Raw genomic sequence first — 20,930 nt, 5'->3', positions numbered from 1 at the left:
CAGGAGCCCATCCTCTGTCGCCTGCTTGGAAGTCGAACGCTAATAGCGACAGCTGCACGTCGCCAGTGATAACAGGATACAACATTAAAGTACTTTGAGATTTACTTTTAAAGGTTCAACCCCACTTCACTTCCGGGGCCCTGCATTCAGGCCATTCTGCGGCTTAAAACATAAAATTATGACAGGTTGTGGCAGCATCCATCTCATGCCTGAACAGCACAGATTCTCAGCCCTCGAGCTGATTGGGTGGGTAGAATGGGGCCATAAACTTTTCAGTGTATGCAATCAAGATGAATTTATGTGCGAGTATGCCAGCCATTAACCGACTCCCTCCACATGAAGATAGAACATATGCAAGCGGGCTTTCATTCAGAGAGAGACTATCAATAAAAAGCTACACTGCCAAAGTAAGCCCACTGATTAAAAGAAAATAATACCCCAATACCCGAACCCGAACTCTGCTTCTCCGCGTCTTCTTAGTTTTTAATACAGAAATTTTCTTTTCTTTTAAGCTGATCCTAAACCTTATCAGCACACTCCAGTGACCACCAAGCCCCATCTTAGCATCTTAGCCCCCCTGCTTTTGCTGCACATTTTTGTATTCCTCTTCCTGGAATTTCGCTTTATTATAAAATATTGAAGATGTACAGCAAGAACAAAACAAAACAAAACGAGAAGGAACGTGCGAGTCGCTTCTGGGGACGCGACTCTACTTATACCCGTACTCAGTCAGCATAAACATTTTTAAGCATATGATTTTTTAGAATTTTAGAATTAAAAAAAAAATTTTACATTTAACATTTTTTTGCTACATCTGATATCTACATCTACAATGTATATTATACATCTAACATGTAGATTGTACATGTTCCAATTAGATTCTACATCTCCTCCGCTAGGGGTTGCTCGCGCACTGAACGCGGCAGAGTGTGCGAGCGAGAAGGAAAATGACTTGCTTGAATTCGTCAGGAGGGGGAAGGGGAAGCAACTGAAAATTAATTTCTTCATTCTGGCTATAATTATGATCCGATCTGATTCAGATTCGGCAGTCTGGTAGATATGGGCATTCTCTACGACACTGCGTTTTTAGTTTTATCGTATCTTTAAAAATGTGCCTGCCACAGATTTTCGTCCTTTGTGGAGGCGGAAGGGGGCGGGGCGAAATTTTGAAATACACTTGTAACAGTGGGATATCACATGAGTCTGGAAACCAAATTTGGTTGCCCTAGCTCTTATAGTCTCTGAGATCTAGGCGCTCATCGAGACAGACAGACAGACAGACAGACAGACAGACAGACAGACAGACAGACAGACAGACAGACGGACAGACAGACATGGCTCTATCGACTCGGCTATTGATGCTGATCAAGAATATATATACTTTATGGGGTCGGAAACGTTTCCTTCTCTGCGTTACACACATCCACTTTTACCACAAATCTAATATACCCCTTAACTCTTTTTTGAGTACGGGTATAAAAAGGAACACACACAGCAAAATAAAAGAAAAGAAAGCACAGCGCAGCGCAGCAGGCAAGAGCCAACAGGAGGAAAAGGCAAAGGCAAAGGCAAGCGCCGCCATCCTCCTACAGGTGAAAGACTGACACGACTCGTCCCGAAATCTGCCGGCCTGGCTCCGGTCCCCGATCCCCGATCCCCCTTCGACTTTGAGTAATGACAGCAGCTGCTCTAATCGAAAACGTGTTTAAGTAGCTACCTGAAGCATTTAATAAAGCGAAATAAAAACTGGAAACTGGCAAAGGAAAAAGCCAAGGAGAGAGCGGTAAGAGTGAGCGGTAGGTAGGCAGCCGAAGCCGAAGCTGAAGCTGAGCCACTGAAAAATGTCAAAGACGTAGGCGTGGTCATAATTGCGTGACACGGCGTGTCGCCATTTTGAAGTTAGTTACGCAAGACAATGGCCGGCAAAGGGAAGTGGAATGCGGATGCGGATGCGGCGGCTTCATTTTGTTGTTTTGTTGTCTGTCATTTGCCGTCAGCCCCTTTAAGTTTTGTACGTGCGGTTGCTTTGCGGTTTGGCTTTTTATATAGTTGTATCTGTGTGTGGCTCTCTCTCTCCGTCTCCCACTCTCTCACTCTATGTTCCTGAATGTGTGCGTGTGTGTGTGTGTGATAAAGATAATAAACATTCTTATCCTTGGCAGAGGAGGCATACACGGGCTTAGTGTCTAACAAATGTGTGCCGTGTGACAACGCCAGCGACATGAGTCGGGAAAGGTGCCGCCTGCGGTCTCCACATCCTCTCTACTCCCTCATACGCGCTCTTTCACTCTCTCTCTCTCTCTGTATGTGTGTGTGTGTGTGTGTGTAAGCGGAATGAACGGTAATCCGTCGTGTTTTGAATAACAAAATGTTCTGTTCGAGATTGTTGCACACTGGAATTTGCCCGGACCGCTAACAAACCGCAAGCAATGTCAAGTGGCACGAGGTGGAAACAAAAGACACAAGCAACAACTACGGCACAAAAAAATGTCCTGTCCTGTGTGCCACGCCCAACCCTACCACCACACACATACACATACGTTGCTCCCTTTTTGTATGCTCCCAAAAAATCCTCAAAGGATAAAGGATAGCCGAGCCGAGCCGAGCCGAGCCAAGCCAAGTCGCGCACGCACATTTCGCACAAATTCTTGTCGACTTTTGTCAATAAAAGTGAAGAGCCGTGCCACTGCCACTGCCTTGTCTTGCCGCCTTAGGCCAGCTGCCAGTGCGTGACAATCGCCACCTGGCCGCATACACATTCCTGCATGAGGAAAGTATGTAGGCATGGGATACCAACGCGTAAATTGATCAAAATATAATTTCAAATATATCAAAGAAAAATCGATTTTTCTGTTCACAAATAATTATTTAAAATTCCATTGCCCTTGCGCGAATGAGTGTGTAAAACCTTTGACCATTTTCATTTACACATTTTCATGCCGTTTATTATTCCACACTTTTTTAGAGTTTATTTTATTTTATTTTGTATTTTGTTTTTTTTTTTCAACTTTGTTTTGTGGTTTTCAATTTCATACTCCATTCGTTTTCATCCGGCACGCTTTCTTTTCTCTGCTCTCTTTTCGCCCCATCTGCTTCTGTTTCCGTCTCTGGTTGCGTCCGTCTGCCTGTCTGCCCTGCAGTATTAATGGCATTTATTATTTTCTCGTTACACGTTGACTTTTGTGCCACAATTTCTCAAAGCAGGTTGGTCCTTTGGGCCGCGGCAGGCAGGCAGGCAGCAATAAACGATAACAACGGACAAGGATAAAGTGCAAACGGTGTCATCAGAGGTGCGAGTATTGTCCTCTCCACAACAAAGATGGACTGAGCCCGGTAACTCGATTTCTTCCACGAGTAACTGGAGAAGAGAATCACTCTCCATTTCAGTCTTTTACCGGGCAGTTTTTCTTAATTTCTAGAGAATCTGCTGGGCGAGCAGCGATAAAGCGCTGCCTTCCAACCAGGAGTCGACAATGAGAATGCGAGTTTTGTTTGGCTTTTAAATTTAAATTTATAACACCCGACCGAGTGGAGTCGCGTGGCAGCGCACGGGAAATGGGTCGCGCTTAGTTAATTGGACTTTCTGATGAATTGTTGAGCCGTTGGCAAATTAACCCTCATCAGTTTTGGAGGGTCTAACTCTCACCACCAACACCACCCAGCCAGCCAGCCAGCTTCCCGCTGCCAGGTCTCAGATCTCAGATCTCACCTTCACACCGTCTCCAGCACACATGAACAACACGCACGTACTCGCTGGGTAGAAGGTTGCTGGGCACATAAATAACGTTAATATATACGAGTGCGTATATTTCTGAAAAATAAAGAAGAAAGAAATTTCCAGTCAATATAGATCCAGAGAGATTCCTTTCAATATCAAAAGTATTCTCATCAGTGATGATTATCAAATTGGGTCTAGTAACACTATTGAGCATCTGGAACTTGTTCTGTGGTAAGTCAGCGGAAGTTATAACTGCAGCAAAAACATATATGTAATTAAATGAAATACCTTCAAGCTGTCGTTGGGTCTAAAGTGGAGATCTCCAAGTGCGGGGGCTGTCACAAGATTATGGGCGAATGTCCGACTGTTCATAGCACTGGCCTGTACTGTGATAGCTTAACAGATCGAGCGAAAATTCAACCGTACTCAAGTCCCAATGAAACCGCTAATAATGGCACACTGGCGCAATGTGTGCCCAATTATTACGAAGTAACTGGTACGCATTTCGATTAGATATCGGTTTTAGACGTGTGATTTGTGTTGAGTGATTTTTCCAGCTGACATAACGGACTGGTGCTGCTTTTGGAACCCGTCACTCGGATGCCAACAGCTTACGGGAACCTACTACCAGCAGCACTCCGACTGGGATGAGACCTGTGAGCTCTGTCTGCACTCGTGTGATTGCGGTAACAAAAATCATGTAGCCAGGCATTGTCTAACCAGAGTACTCCTGCTCTGCATCACCATTTTTGGAATATATTCCGAACTATGAACGTATATTTTATTTAAGAAAATAATATTATTTTGTATATTACTAGCAGCTTCCACTTTTATACTCGGTAGTTACTACTGCCTTTGTCCCTAGCCACTGGCATGCCTTGAGATATTTTTTTGCTTTACATATCACAGGAAATTCAATAAAGCTGCCCGCATGGGGGAATTTCAAGTGCCTGGACCCAAACCAAAACAAAGTGGCCATTGGACTAAGCCAAGGCGCATACAAATCAAGTCAACAACGGGCGGCACAGTACAGACCGTCCAGGGGACAGGGCACACAGACCTACAGCCAAAGAGGCGAGAGGATGCGATATTGTTTCTGTTTGCTTGGCTTGTCTCGCACAGCCTGAAGAGTGTTGCAAGCCCCTTCTGGGGGATTTCCTTTATCGATACTCAGAGCAAAAGAAACAAAACCAAAATGGCATCGATGTTGGGTCAGTCCTGTCTTCCTTATTGAAATGACTGCCGCCCGATGTGATCCCAAAATAGTGATCAACTTTTGGACAGTGTCTTGCAACCCCCTTTGCTGTCCACTTTACTTCAGTACTTCGCTGGACATGCACACAGATGGAACTGGAGCTGTAGTAAATGGAGCAGGCATGGCATATTCAGTGTCCTACTGCGCCTGGTGGTGGTGCCCGCTCCATGGGCCCCATGCCCCATGCCCGTCTTTTGTCAGCAAGTTCATTGGCCCATTTCCCACTTTTATGTTTGCCGAGCACTGACACTGCCGCAACAGCCGAAATGCAAATGAGCGGCTCTGCCTCTGTACTCTGCACTCTGCACGCTGGCTGCTGTCCAACGGAGTCGCATGCAAAATATTTAGCAAAATGTGGCAAACTTTAAGCGAAGCGAGGCCCCAGAAAAGTTTTGGCTGGCGTTTGTTATATTTTATTTACTAAGTGCAAATGTTGCTTGCAGTCATTGAAATTGAAACAAATATATGTATATATACACGCACACTGGCCACACACTCGTAAAACCAGAAAAAAGAGAGAAATAAAACCAAAAAACAAAAGGGAAACGAGGGACCAGCGCCCAGAAGCCTAAGTCATTTGTAGCCCTTTTGTGAGTGGGGCTTGTGAGCAGCAGCAACAAACACGCTAACTTAGCTGCCTCATCATGCCACCATTAATGGTGGCATGTGTGTGTGTGTGTGTGCCCTTCCATGCCTCCTCTCAGTTCCTGTGTTTGCGTGTGTGTAAAAGTTATAGTAAAAGCGAGACGCACGTATTTTAATATGTGCCCCCAAAGCAGAAGAAAAATCGCACGTACGTGACTTCATTTGCTCTGCTCTGTCCCATTGCCTGAGGAGCGTCCTGTCCTATCCTGTCCTGTCCTATGCGGTGCTCTACCCATGGCAGTGCAAGCGGCGACCAGCACGGTTGCCGCGCGACAGTCCAAAGATCCTTTAATCAAATATTCTAGAGATCGCTTTGGTCAGTCTCCAAATGAAAATCTTATTGCTCTTATGCCTTGTCCATTTTTGACTTTAACTTATAGAATCTCCCTCCCATTAACCTGTTTGATAGGTACGCAGCCTTTTGTTTTGCTTTGTTTTCCTTTCCTGCCGAGTGTTATTCCCAGTCGGTTGGCACGACAAATCAATGGACGTCTGAGGCGACCTGACCTGCCCCGCTGTCTGTGCGCGCTCGTGCGTGCGACACATGTTTTAATTAATAAATGCCATTGTCAAATCACCGGACATTAAGACGGGGTACACGGGGCGAAGACTTGAAATATTCGCCTCATAAGTTATTTTGTTTCGTTGCGCGCTGAATGCTGGCATGGGATGTAGTAGATGGGTTTGGTACCGGACCCTACAAAATTAGCGTCATTATGCCAGATACAGTTGTTCGACGCCATCGCTATGTCCCTCTTGCTCTTTTCCGCTTGCTGATCCATTGACAGCTATCTCTTTCTTTATATATTTGTCTAATAACAACAACAATCATGCCTAATGCTGATGATGATGGGCACGCACTGAAAGCAAATCAAACGTAGAGCGCACGCTGAACCAAATTGTTAGAATAGAGAGGACAGGACTCTGCCTCAGAGCATACTACATAGTAGTACGTGTAGATGTGGGTGTGGGTGTGGGTGTGGGTGTGGGTGTGGGTGGGTGTATGTATGTATGTATGTGTGTGTCGCACGTATCAAATAAACGGCCTCTGCCTGGCGGCTAAGCAGCTGAAAATTAGGGAACACTGCGACTCCTCGGCAACTGCATAGCCATCTTTTATGCCCTGCTCTGCCCTGCCTTGCCTTGCCACCCCATCCGAAAGTATCTTTTTATTTGCACAGCATTTACATGATGTGCTGGCGGATTTTATTTATTTATTTTGGTGGTTTTCCTTATGGGGCGCTTTTTGGGTTCAAAGTCGACTGAACTGGGCGCTGAGCTCATTAGGGCCATATAAATCAAGCGATGTATTTATTTTTATTTATGAACCGCAGCTGTGACGCCTCACACACACACAGCATCGCAATGGGAACGATGGGGAGAGTTGTTGGCCAATTTAGTGGCCACAAACAAATTGCCATAGATCCGAATACGAGTACCCTGCAAAATAGCTTCAACCTGAGCCGGTCTACACCTACGGAACTATTTCTGTGAAAGATTCCAGCAACTATAAGGCTACGAGTATAGCTATATCGTTGAGTAACTTCTGTTTGAAAGTGTATCACCACATCGGCTTGCCACAGCCTGCAAAGCGCTCTTGTTTCTTATTCACATTATTATTACTGGCCGAACCGCATAATGAGTGTCCTTAGCTTGCGGCCATAAAACACATGCCCCTCCGTTTCTCTCTCTCTCTCTCTGAAAATATTCTTGTGTATGCATGTACAAGTGTATGTGGCCACACACAATCGATTATTTAAAATAATAAACGTGAAAAAAATGCTGAAATCGTTCGGTTGTCTGCTGCCTGCTGGTTGCTCTGTGGCACATTGAACAATCAGCTGGCTGTTGCCATAAACAAGCCCACAACAAATGGAGTAAAAGGTGCCAGGAAGCAAAAAGGTGAAGGTGGATCTAGCAGACCCAGCCAGACAAACAGTTGATTGAATATTTGCGCTTCGTAACCATTGAAATGTATGGCATTCCAATTGACGTAAAAAACGTAGAATGATTTCGCACATGTGTATTGGATATTGGAGGAGAAGGAGGAGGATGAGGCCACGTGTTTTAAATATAATTTTATGGATTTATTTCCTCCATTTGCATTTGCGTCTCATTAATTTTATTTGCTGCTCACTCCGGGGCAAAACATCTTGCAACCGAAGGCGTTTCTACGATTGAAACGCATGTGCTTCGATCACAATCCAATGTGGTAGGCGGCTGTGACACTGTGAGAAAAATAGTCGAGCTATATGAGCTATAAATGTTGGAGGGAAAAATGGAAATATGAAGTCTGAATTCAGCCGCTTAAATTCAACAATTAATGTCTTAAAAGTATGTATATCATTTATTTAAATTTTCATACTTATTGTGCATAAATTAATCGTATTAATCGTGTAAAGTAGTCGATATATCTACTCTGATTGATTAGCGTAGATTTATTTAATTTTTATTTTTGCCATAACTCAGTTAAAGATATATTTAATTACAAGTGCACTCTACACGTTGATTGGTTAAACGTATTTAACTCTATCCAATATGAATACGAGTAATTGAATTTGAATGAAGGTCAAAATTGTGCACGCCAAAAATGTACAAATTATTGAAATGTGCACACGAATTTGTAAATGAAATCCCCAGTAATAGACTCGCATGCAGCTCCAAGCACTCAACTCAGCTGACAATATCATCGTCCAGCCTCAGCCTCTAGCTGTGCCCATACTGAGAATTTGACAGGACCACCTATTGCCACCTGCAAGACAAAAGTTTGATTTATGTGATTGCCAGACGAGAGGCAATAACTTCATGTGTCATGTTTTGTGAATGTCTCTCGGTGTGTCCCGGTGTGTTCTGTAGCAGAGAGACAGCATGGCTTGTTGGCTGATAGTTTCTTTTTTTCTGTTGTTGTTATTTTGTTTATTTTTTGGTTGCCTCTGCCTAGATTACAGTCGCACACACACACAGAGAGAAGCACGCTAAAAGCTGCAAACTGTAAACGTCGGACCACGCATGAGACAGTTAACCAACCTCAAAGGGCATGTGCGAGTATGTATGGCGTGCTCTGGCTGCTCTGGCTGCTCTCCCTGTTGCCAGCCGCTGACCCCCCGCTGACAGTTGTTCAAAGTTATGCTGTAGCTGTGGCGAGATGACATTCACCAGATATAAAGCTCACAGATACACACACACACACACGCACACGCACAGTCGAGCCCTGAATATGGCAAACATTTTTTAGGTGGGAAAAAAAAGTTTTTGCCGACCTCTCGGTATGGTTTATTTTTGTTCACATTTTTTTTTTGGGGCGGCAGCAAAAAGAGACACAAGTAATTGAATTTCAATCGCAAAACTCACACAGATACGAGCGCGCACACACACACGCAGCGCACAGACACATATGAAGGCGATTCGGCAGTGCCTACGTATGTGGGGAGTACACAAAGTGAAACGACAAACAACTCGTAATGCGGAATTTTCATATTAAATCCGCTTTTCAGCAAGCCCTCAAAATACAAACACTCGTGCATATATGAGTGTGTGTGTGTGTGTCTGTGTGTATTTTGCGCATCTTTTCGAGTGAGTTGAAAATAATGACAATTTAATTCAGGGTCACTAATTTTTCTGCCACATCGCACAAGAAGACCGCATCAGCATCCCCAGTCAAGGGAAAAGCAAAGTCAGAGGGCGAAATTGCTCATACGCCACGTTGCCATGAATTTCGGTTGCTGCTACTGCTGCTGCTGCTGCTGCTCTGCTCTGCTATGTTCTGGTATTCCTGGCTGGCTTCTTAAGCTGTTTAATCTAATGTAGCGCAACGCTGACACTCCGGGCCAGCGCACTGAAAGCCAAACAGCAGCCAGGCACTTTTAAGCACTTTGAAACTCATTTCCTACACTCAACCACAGTGACATGCATACACACACACACACACACGCAAATGTATGCATGTATGCTAGGGTGTGCTGTCAATAGCAACTTGAGCTCTTGGGCCTGGGTTAGGCCCTAAGCCTTGCTTGTTGGCCGCTTCTTCCGGTCACACACACACGCGTACATACACGGGTCTGTCCACTCTAAACTTGCACTTTAAATTGGCTGTAAGTGGGGAAAAATCGACAAGCGAGCGAACAGCAGATACTCTTTACAAGCTGCAGCCGGAGGGACACTGGGACCTGCCTCTGGGCCTTGCCAAATGAACCGCAGCGCGTGAGGGCCCGTACTTTGATGTCTGCATATAAATAGCAAATCCAGCCAAGCATCGATCTGCCCCGCCCCCTAATTGATGGCCACATTTACACTTGGCCTTCATCCCATTCATTTTTTTGCTCTCTTTGCTGTATTTTTTGTAGCGGCTCTGCAAATGCTCTGTTTACTCTGCTCGCTGTCCCTTTTACGGCCACTGGGGATTGGGTTTGGCCTCCCCCCACCACCCGTTTCCGTTCATTTCACTTTCACATAGGCAATTGCTAATTTGCAATTTTTCCTCCAGCCATGCATCCGTGTATATGTGTGTGTGTGTGTGTGTGCGTCTGGGTTGGTTTAAGTAGCATACTTTCAAGTCAAGAAAACAGTTCGGACCAGCGAAATCTGGTTGGGTGGGGGGGTATACATATTTTCATTTCACTCCGTATTATAAATACATTTATACGCTACTCATTCGTTTCCGGTTTCGGTTTCGGTTGTCAGCGGCAACGGAAACGTAATCTGCTTGTCATCAACTCGTGGCTACAGCTACAGTTACTTATTCTTATGCTTCTTCATTCCGCTTCTCCACTCTGCTCCACTCTGCTCCGGCAGTGTCCGTTGTTGTCTCTCCATCTTGGGCATTTCCGCGGCTCGGTATTGCCTTTCAACTGTGGCTTGCGTTTGATTTCCTGTTTGTCTCCGAATCGTTTCCTCTCTTGCTTTATTCTGAGGTATTCACCGTGCACAATATGCCAGAATGCAGAAGAAGGTTGTTGTCCATGAGGCATGGGCAGGGCGGGAGCATAAAAAGATGGTTAGCAATTTTTAATCATTGTTTAAAAGATTGATAAATAAATGATGCTCGGGCACGAGTATTTCATGTGGAATTAAGCTTGCAATTAAAACTTGGAAACGGACAGATTCCATACAGCTTAGGGCCAGACGGGCCAGACGGAACAGACTAGATACTAGATATAGAGCAAAAATTCATTACAATCAACAAAAACCTTGGTCAAAACGCTGTTTTTGTGTTGCCATTGAAGCGTGGAGAATGCTGCTTCTATGCGAACTGCATAATCATTAAATTTTAATTGGTTTTCATTTGTTTTGCTTATTTGTGTGTTATTTTGTTTGCCGGACGGACGGACGGTCAGACGGTCGGTCGGTCGGTCGGTCCGTGGTCATGTGCATGAACAGACCCAACACAACAGCCGGAAAATGCCTCTAGAAGCTGTAGAAACTGCAAATTCATTATCGGGTCTGGAGTGCGGTTGCTGTTCGGTGGCTTTGGTGTCCTGTCCCTTTTTGCATTTCGAAGCGAGGGCTTTAAAGTTCATGGTTGATTAACTCATAAATAGAGAGTGTAGGGCATATCCTGTACCCTGTACCCGCCCCTCACCCACCATACACTATTCACTTGGTTCCTTTTTTGTGGCGGCTTGGGAATTCGAGCATGCATGAACAGTCCTGTGCCTGCTTCAAGCAAATTAAAATTTATTTAGTGGAAATAGGTTTGTGTGCACTCAATACAGCAAATTAGTTATTGCTTAGCACAGATTCCTGGGCTAACAGGGGAGTTATTAAATTAAATAAAAATTCTCATTACACCCGTTACATGTATGTACGGTGCACATGAAAGGCTTGCCCTATCCCAAGAGAAAATAATATAATCAAAACAGATGTTGCAAAATGGATACGAATACTCTGCTTAAGAGTTGCTGCCGTAGCTCTGCACAGACGTCTTGCATACATATATTTTAAAGCGTGCATAGCATGGGTTCCTAAGAATATTTAATATTAAATATTATGGCTAGCCCATGGCTAGCACGAATTTACTCACCAATATTCTTTATAGTTTTCATATTTATTTAAATCTTTGAAGTAAATTTTATCTGCTCTTGCAATTCATTCAGCAACAATTCATTTGTTCGCCCACCCATTCACATTTTGTTTAGCTGAAGAGCTGAAGAAAGATGCACAGAACCTGAATGGCTACTTAAATATATGTACTCGTATATGCATAGTATGTGAACATGCTACGAGTATACCTGAATATATACATACATTTTCTTTCTGTTCAGCTACTTGAGCTGCACTGTAGCAGCACTCTTGCAATTAAATAAGACCAGAATCCAAGTGGTTGCTGCAGCGGCATTCATTTCTGCATCTTTAAGAGTCTACGACCCGGACTGGTGCTGGCGCTGGCGCTTGGGTTTTTTCCGTGTTTCGTTTGGCTATTGAAGGTGCCTGGCAAGTATTCTGGGGAATTACTGTGCCATGATTGAAATTATTTCTATGTTCTGGCACACACATTCGTGTTTGCTTTTTTTTTTGTTTCTTCGCCCCTTTGGACCCGACCAACAAAAGACGGAACAAGCAGCAATGCCTGCCCTGCAGCGAGCTACAGCTACTGCTACAAGAAATGCACTCTGCAGTTTGAAAACAATTTTACATGGGATTATGAGTGGGCGCAGGATGTGGGCGGTGCACACAGGAGTAGCAGGAGAACGAGATGGGTCAGCTAATAAAGCGCCGCCACTCGGTGCTGGTTGCCTGGGAGCCATTGAGAGCTGTATACTTTTGCTTACTTGTTGCATAATATTTTCCTTTTTATTAGCTACACGCCAGGGGCAAGTAACACTGAAAAGCATGCTACGGGTTCTTCGCCCCCCACCCTTTCTGTGTCTCTCTTTCGTTCTCTTTTGGATTTTCTTAAATCTACCAATGCTGTTTCAGGCTGATTGCTTTAGTTAGACTGGTCGGCTAAGGTAATGAAATGTTTTAGGCTAATACAATTTAATGTTTCACCATGAAGCACCCAGCAAGGACACGCTCCATTGCCACTGCCTGTGCCACTACCTTGTGCCGTTTCTGTTGCACAAAATGCAATCCCAAGACAAGTTGCCAGCTGGCAATCCACCTTAATCAGCAGACCGACCGGGCACGTGAGTGCCCTCTAGCGTGGCGAATTGTTGAAGCATTACTTTCGAAAAGAAATTGCCAACAGACTCCACACTCAGAGAGAGAGAGAGAGAGAGAGATAGAGTGAAGAGATGCTCCTTAAAACCCAAAAATATACTAAAATATTTGCACACAAATTCATTTTGTTCTGCCTTTGCCTTTGCCCTGGCCCTATCACCCAACCGCCGCCCCCCACCGCTCACTCAATTCGATTTCCACTTGATATTTGATTTTCATTTCAGATACGAATACGGAAATCCTCCAACACACACACACACACACACACACCCTCACATGGCTAGAGTGTTGCACCTCAAACAATGGGGAGTCCAATGCACATTACTCATACGTATCGTTGGCCGCACAATTTTCAATTATCAATTGCAAACGCTTGTCCAAATATTGATATGGCCAAAACTTGATAATCGAAATGCTTCGCCTATTCTCTGTCTGCAGTGGCTTGAAGCGTGGGACAGCAGGCCAGAGAATGAAAGGATTTTCTATTATTTTCTGATATCTGCACTCGTATGCAGGACAGTTAAAAAATTCATAAATTTTGGCTTAGAGTGCTTCACCCCCACCCCAACCCATCACACCTTATGCAAATGATTTGGGCTCTGGCAGCACGATAGTTTCAATTATGCCAGAGAACTCGAGACAACTGCTGCGAAACTGCACCTATTAAAATCAAACTAATTAGGAGCCAAACTCCTACTGGGATCGTTCTCATTAGTGAGCCAGAAGTGGCTGTGGATGTGGCTGCAGCAGCCGTGGCAGCCAGCCATTCAACCCATGAAAAAGCCACAGAAAAAATTGTTTGATAACAAACATTTTGCAGCTTAAGGAATTTTTCGGAAAACAATTGCCAAACTAAGCGCAACCACAGACACAAACACTTTGGCACTTTGCGAGGGGAACTGGGTTGCTGCTGGGCTGGAACAAAACAAAACAGACAAAACTCCATGGAAGTTAAGCCAACAAGTTATAAAATACTCGTACAAGCCAACCCATAGATGCAAACGCACAGGCACACACAACACACAGATACACAGATGCACAGCAGATATAGATATAGATGCAGATGCAGATACAGATACAGACATAGCTAGGGCTATATGGCTATATATGTAGCTACATAGAGCCGCAGTACTCGTACCGCACACCGAGGGCCAACAATAAACAGCAAATGCAGAAAGTATGAAACGGAAATTCTGCATTTGACATAAACGACATAAACAAAAGCACGCACTCCAACACCCAGGCGAAAGCAGACACAATCAAACGAGTCGAGGATTAGATACTCTTGGCTGAGATCTTTTAGGCATTTTAATTAAATTATTTAATTAAAGTCACAATTTTGATCAAGTGTTTGATTTAATAAGAAGGAGATAATTGAAGTCAAATAAATACTCGCTCTAAATCACAAAACTGCATATGGCAATGGCTGTATAAAACCCGAAAATAGTTTTAAGTTTACTGCAGAATCTAACCTATTTCAAAGAGGATAAAGCAAGACTATCAATTCCTTTCCAACTACAGTTTTATCTTTCTAAAATTATAAGCCCAAATGAGTTCAAGATATTTGTATAATTATTTAATAAAAATGCCCGCTCTGACTCAGCTTTGACCAAGATTTGACTTGCAACTCGAAATTAGTTACAGATCCGATCACTTAGCTAATAAATCCACACAAAAGGCAGTACAGCAAAGCGACGGCAGGTTGTGCAGCCCAGCCCATCCAGCAGCGCACAGATGCCAAGCACTTGCCAGTTTGTGCCAGTATGGAGTAGCAGGAGCAGGAGCTGGAGCAGCAAGCAGGAGCGGGATCTGGTTGCTAAAATTTCCAAAGCGTTTGGCACTGATTTTCATTCGGTTACTTTTGCAAGCCCGCCCGCAGTTGAGCGAGAGAAAGACTTTTGTCTTTTTGGGAATTTTTAGCCCAGCCAACATCAAACTGGTGGATATCTCGAGTTGGTGCTGCTGCGGCTGTTGGTTTCGTTTTGCATTTTAGGTTTTTCGGGGGATTTCTCGCATTTCAGCATCATGTGCGCCTTCTGTGTAGCATCTCTGTGCTTTCTCCCTTGTGCATTCTGCAATCTCGCATTCTGATGCTGCTGCATGGGCATTGCATTGTTCTCACGACTCAAGTGTTAGGCAGCCTGTGGCTTAAAATATAAAAATTGATGCCAAGTGCAGGCCTTGCTGGATCTCTCTCTCTCTCTCTCTCTCTCTCTACTCTCTCTCCCTCGCTCGCTTTATACATTTCCATTTTCCGTTTGTTGGGCTTCGCTTTAGTTTTTCGCTTTGTGCCTTTAGTTGCCCACCCACACCACCCAGCCATCCACTGCTGTCGACTAATGGGTGTCAACGCTTGAATGCAATTTGGAGCATATTTTGTGGTTCATGTGGAATTTTTGTTTTTCTGTTGTTTTTGGTTCTCTTGTGCTTGTTGCAAGGATAAAAGCTTTGTGCGAATGGCACCGCTGGTGGTTATCATATGTCAATCAATACGCTGATGACTAATGGTTGGATGGCGCACAGCCAGCGAAGACGAAATCAATGTCAGGCCAATTTACAGACTATTTCATAAGCAGAATTGACGTCAAGACGCGCACGCACATAAATCACCGGCAACACGGAGAGAACGAGAGAGAGAGCAGCAGGAGCAGCAGGAGCAGCAGCAGCAGCACCTGCCAAACAAATGGCATTCAATCAAATCTGCACCTACCCCAACAACTCAATCCCAACTCCAGCGCCCAGCCAACGTATCTGTCACCCCCAAAATGCCCTGACAAAATAACAATAAAAGTGAGTGGCCACAATAATGTCTTAGGCCTCAGTGCCCGTGCCCTTGCCCGTGCCCGTGCCCTTGCCTGTTCCCCGCCATATTGATGAGGATGACACTAAATTTCCAAATGGATCTTCGCGTTGATGCCGCGCCGCGACGCGCATATATTGACAGCCATAAAATTCAAGACGAGCAATTAAAACTTTGAGATCTGGGGCAGGGATTTATGCATTTACTTGGATTTTTGTCAATTTGTATACATTTTTTATTATAATGAAGCGCAAATATTTCAAGAGCAAACGGCAAAAGGCAAACGGCATAAGATAATATATAAAGTGGGGGAGCATGCTGCTGCTGCTGCTGCTTTTGCTGCTTCTGTATAGGGAGCGGGGGAGTGGGTCAGTCATAAAGACGACTACGTGGCGCTGCTAACAACAGAACGGAAGCAGGAAATGCCAAGCGGCAGTGCCAAGACAGAGACTGCGCCTGCGACAAAGACCGAATGGAAGAAGACAAAAGCCGAGAGTGGAATGGCAGAATTGCTGGATACATTGAGTCCTGCTAGAAGTTGGCAAAACATTTACCCAGAAGTTGTTGGATCTGTGCAGGAGCTAACTAAACAGTTCGGATACTCCCAGGGAGGATAATGATAATGAAGCAAGTGTGACAAATGAACTTAAACGGGGGATATCAAATGGTTAGTGTGTAGTAGGTTCTGCTGAAGCTCTTCCTGGCTGATTTCCAGTCATAAAACCATCAGGCTTATGTCTTTGTGCTGTTGCCCGATTAGCCACGCCCCCGCCCACACCCACATTTGTAACAGTTAATTTATTTTGCATGTTTCCAGTGACTTTGGCAAATCACACTCCGCAGCCAAGCTGGAAATCTCACAGATGAGGAGACAGAAGAGTGGCATGGCTGGCCCTGCAGCAAAAGGAGAAATGCTGATGATGACAACGACAATGAGCCAGCCAGCCAGCCAGCCAGCCAGCCGGTCGGTCGTTCCAAAGGCAAAAACTTGCCAAAGTATTCATAGTAAAACGCGTTCGCGTCCCGCACACAAAGCGGATCATTGAAACTTGTCAGTAAAAAGTTGTTAAGTCAGAAGCCTGATGACTCCACGTCACTCGCACTCAAACAGATAACTCTCTCTCTCGCTCTCTCTCTCTATCTCGCTCTGTGATTCTCCTTCTATTTCTTTTGTGAAACTGCGTGGGCGTTAACGTGTGGTTAAGCTGAAGGGCGTGGCTGGCGCTGCTGTTGCTGCTCGAAAATATTATAATAATAATAATAATAATAATGTTATACCATTATTATTTGCCGCTTTGCCCTGGGTTGGGCTGCGGCTGGCAACTTAAATCTCAATCACATACGCAGTTAAGGATTCCACGACAATTCAAGTGGAAACCACCAAGTCATCAGCAGCTCAAGTGGCAAGCAGCACTCAGAGCACTGGCAAATTAGATTGCGCATACGCCTTGGTGGCTGCGACAAGCGCGCACTCAAATTTCGCTTTGATTTTGCCAACGTGAAAAACTAATGCGCAATTAATGACATCCGCTTAGCGGCCCAAAAACTATGCAACATTTTTATGTCGAGCGGCAATTTTACGGGGCCATAAACACGCCACCAATGGGCGTGTAATGCGCCTCCATTTTCAACACGACTTGTCACTGCTCGTCATAAAACGGGTATCTCCATTAATTGACTGGACCGGGCGAACACCCAAAAACAGAATCCAGGGATCGGGCACCACGAGAGCTGCCAACCGACAGCTCTGCAATGAATGTTCTCGCCTCTGGCTTTGATTTTCTTGTCCTTTTCCCTTTTTTTTTTGGTTTTGTTTGTTGTTGTTTGTGTTTGTGCGGCCCACGCGAAAACGCCATTAAATTGATGGGTCGTCGGGACTTGCACGATTTTCAGCGCTTTCCACGGAACTCACAGTCGACAAAAACAATTAAAAATGTTATAAAAATGTTATATGCAGGTCGTCGTCAGTCCTCAGTCCTCAGTCCTCAGTCATCGGTCTGAGTGTCGGTGTGTCGGTTGTCTGTTGTTGGCTGTCGGTTGTCGGCTGTCGCTTGTCGATGTGGACAGTGCTGATAAAAGCAAACGGCACTTAAACGTGTCAACAATGGGCCCGACAAGCGCAGCACCAGCAGCCACCCAAATTGATGAACAAAGGAGCAGAGCAGGCTATCCAGGGAGCAGGGGGGCAGTGGCGGAGGTGCCACCCAATTTTTTGTTTTCACCTCCCACTTGCGCGGCACAGATTTTCGCAATCAGTTTTATGCTCTTCAAGTGGGTACCACCCCTCCCAGTGATTGGCCTGCCACAACCAAACAGAACCGGAATCACACACACACACACACCTCGTATATATGTATATCTATCTGTCTACGAGTATGGGTTATATATGTACTTGTAGAGAGAGAGACACCAAACAGTTTTGCAATTAATTTCTGGCCAAAGCAGGAAAACGTTCTGTTGTTGCTGCTTCTGTGGCTGCCATAAAAGTTGGCTAAATTGTACGAACATAGACAAAAACTTTCGATCACGCAGCCACGCACGCACTTTATAGTGGTGGCAGGGGGCAGGGGGCTGAGGCAGGGGGAGGTCTATCCTGATAGAGCGCTCTTTCAGTGGGGGGAAGGGGGTTACTGGTCGCGGCTTTGTCAGATTTTGAAGTGGCATGGCAAAAACCAAGAGCAGGCCAAGTGGAGCGACTGCCGATTATTTATAGTTGAGAAACTTTTGTCATTTACGTTCGAAAATTTAAATTTTAATTGAGTTTTCTTGCAATCAGGAAGTGAAGCTGAAAGTGGGGGGGGAGTGGGAGCTGTGGGAGCTGTGGGGTCAGGTCAGCAAAAAGCTAGTTGAAAGTCGAAAAGTCAGGCAGTCAGGCAGTCAGGTGTTGGCCTCAACTTTGCCCTAAACTTTGGCTGTTAAGGCCACGTACATACACACATATATATACGTATATATGTATAAAAGGTTTTGTTAACTTATTCATTTGTGTACCATGCTGAAGGTGGTGGCAGTTACCACATTTAATGCCATAGGAAACAATGTGAGTGTGGATAGATATGCCCCTATTGATGCGCAATCAATTTGCAGGGTATTTTCTCTCACAACTCTCGACTCTGACTCCTTTTTTGTTGTTGTTGTTGATTTATCAGGGCAAAAACTTTTCACAATACAAAAAAAAAAAAATAGAAAAAAAATAGAAACTAAAATACTAAAAAAAAAGGATAGGTGGGTGGGGGAGGGGCAATACAAATAAAAGTTTCAGTTGCAAACAAGCTAAAAATTGTTGTTTGCCATTGTGGCAAACGATTGTTGCTGTAATTTTGATTGCTTTGTTGTGTGCGAGTGTGTGTGAGTGAGTGTGCATGTGCTTGGGTGTGCGTGTGCGTGTGCGTGTGGCAATAAAACATGAGGAACATGCCATAGTCGCTGCCGCTGTTTTGTTCGTCACTGGAACACTCCCACAGAAATGAGTTGGCTAATGAAAGCAATAACAGGAGCAGCAGCATCATCAGCTCATTCAAATGAGGCTCAAACAAAGGACGGGTACAATGACTAAAGGGTGGCCACAAAAAAAAACAGCAATAAACCAGCTAATAGAGTAGATTAAAGTTGTCTCCAACAAAGCACAGCAGCAGCAGCAGGCGCACCCAAATGACTCATTGAATCTCCCGCCAGAACTAAAAAAAACGCTGATGTGACCAATCTGACAAAAAAAAAAAAAAAACAATCACAGAGCAGAGCTAAAAGCGCCTTCAATGACCGTAAGCCATAAAACACACGCGGCTCAATGGCGGGGCCAACCAAATGACAGAGTTCATGTATCATTATGGCAGCCAGGGAGCTCCAACAACACTGACCAACAAAACACACAGAACAGAAAAAAAACAAAAAAAGAACCGAACCCGAAATGTGGTCCCAGCAGCAACTCCGCAACGAAATCCAGGCAAAGTCCTGGAGTCCTGGAGGGTAAAAGTTTCTGTAAACCACTTTTGGCACTGCCAAATTCTGCCATAAGAGTTGTCCCGAGTGAATACAAATTGAAGCAGATTCTTCGTTTGAATGGGAAACCGAATAATTGATGGGTTCAAAAAAAAACGTTGTAAATTTCAATTAAAACAGATACGACAGTTGTGCAAAAAAAAATGAAGAAGAAACCCTGCTTAAATTCAATCATATGCCAATAATTAAATTTGGGAACTGCACGAAACAGAAAAGGTAGTCAAAGCCGCAGGATGGTGCCATCAGCTGCCAGTGCCACATAGTTGTCATCAGAGTGAGCAACATTACTGGGTAAAGGCAAACGAAAGAATTCACCGAGCAGCTACATGTCCGTGTGCCAGCCAGCAGCTATGGATGCAGCCATAGGTGCTATGGGTACTATGGGTGCTATGGGTGTGTGTGGTGTGTGTGGCTGGTGTGGCAAAACCAAAACCACAGAAACAACTCAAAATCGCAATATGACACATATGTGAACAGACGCAGCAAAATACCAAACGAAACGAAACCAAAAACCGAACCCCAAAACCCAAGCCCACAGCCTGGAGTATTGGTACTGGGAATGGGAATGGGAGTGTGGCACGGGCAGCAGTGCAACGTTAAACATGTAAAATGCACAAGTGCTGAAAGGTGTATGTGTGGGGTGGGGGTGGGGGGTGGGGGGTGTGAGTATTAGTGTGTGTGTGTGTGTGTGTGTGTGTGTGTGTATGGGTGCGTGTCGTGGCCGAGTCTGGCTGCATGTTAACGTAGATTTTAACGAATGTTGACAATTACGAAAAATTTGGTTTCTGGTTAAACGAAATGTGCCAAGGATGAGTGGGAGCTAACGGGAGTGCGGGGGGGGAGGGCGTATGAGTGTTTGCCAAATGTGCAACGGTATGTGTACAAGTGTACGTATATCTTTGCATGTGTGTATGTGTGTGTGTGTGCATGTGGGTGTATTGGTGAAGTTTACTTTTTCAGTGTTAGCAGGGGAATTTTTTTGGGCTGTGGCTCATACGAATCGCGGGAGAGAGTGAGAGCTCACAAAAATATTATATATATATATATAAGAATAAAGAGAACACGCTGCTTTTAAAGTTGTAATGGAGTCGAGAGGATAACCAACCAAAGAGAGAGACACCCGACACCACCCCCCCCCCCACCAAAAAAAAAAGAGAGAGACGATGCCCCGAGAGTAAACGATGCAAAAAGAGAGCGAATGTGCAGAGACTAGGGCTTGGCTTAGATGCTGTGTGTAACTAAGTGAATAACGGCTTACAGGGCCACAGCAATACTTGATACACCGACTGACTCTTCACTGCCCGACCCCTTGGCTGCCGCACACGAAAACAGGGTGACACACGCAGGGCGCAGGC

At 44.7% G+C, this 20,930-nt stretch overlaps 1 protein-coding gene across 1 annotated transcript; it reads left to right on the top strand.

The window, feature by feature from the left end:
- Positions 1 to 3,997: 3,997 nt before the first annotated feature.
- On the top strand, positions 3,998 to 4,516 carry LOC111066419. Its single transcript, XM_041595079.1, has 2 exons — positions 3,998 to 4,214; positions 4,276 to 4,516. Exons 1-2 carry the CDS (start codon positions 3,998 to 4,000, stop codon positions 4,488 to 4,490), a joined length of 432 nt encoding a protein of 143 aa, XP_041451013.1. The 3' UTR covers positions 4,491 to 4,516.
- The last annotated feature ends 16,414 nt before the right edge of the window (positions 4,517 to 20,930 follow it).

This window comes from Drosophila obscura, unplaced genomic scaffold, assembly GCF_018151105.1.
Source record: "Drosophila obscura isolate BZ-5 IFL unplaced genomic scaffold, ASM1815110v1 contig_4, whole genome shotgun sequence".
NCBI classification, from domain to species: domain Eukaryota; kingdom Metazoa; phylum Arthropoda; class Insecta; order Diptera; family Drosophilidae; genus Drosophila; species Drosophila obscura.
Note: the sequence above shows the minus strand (reverse complement) of the source record. Positions and strands in the feature narration are given on the sequence as shown.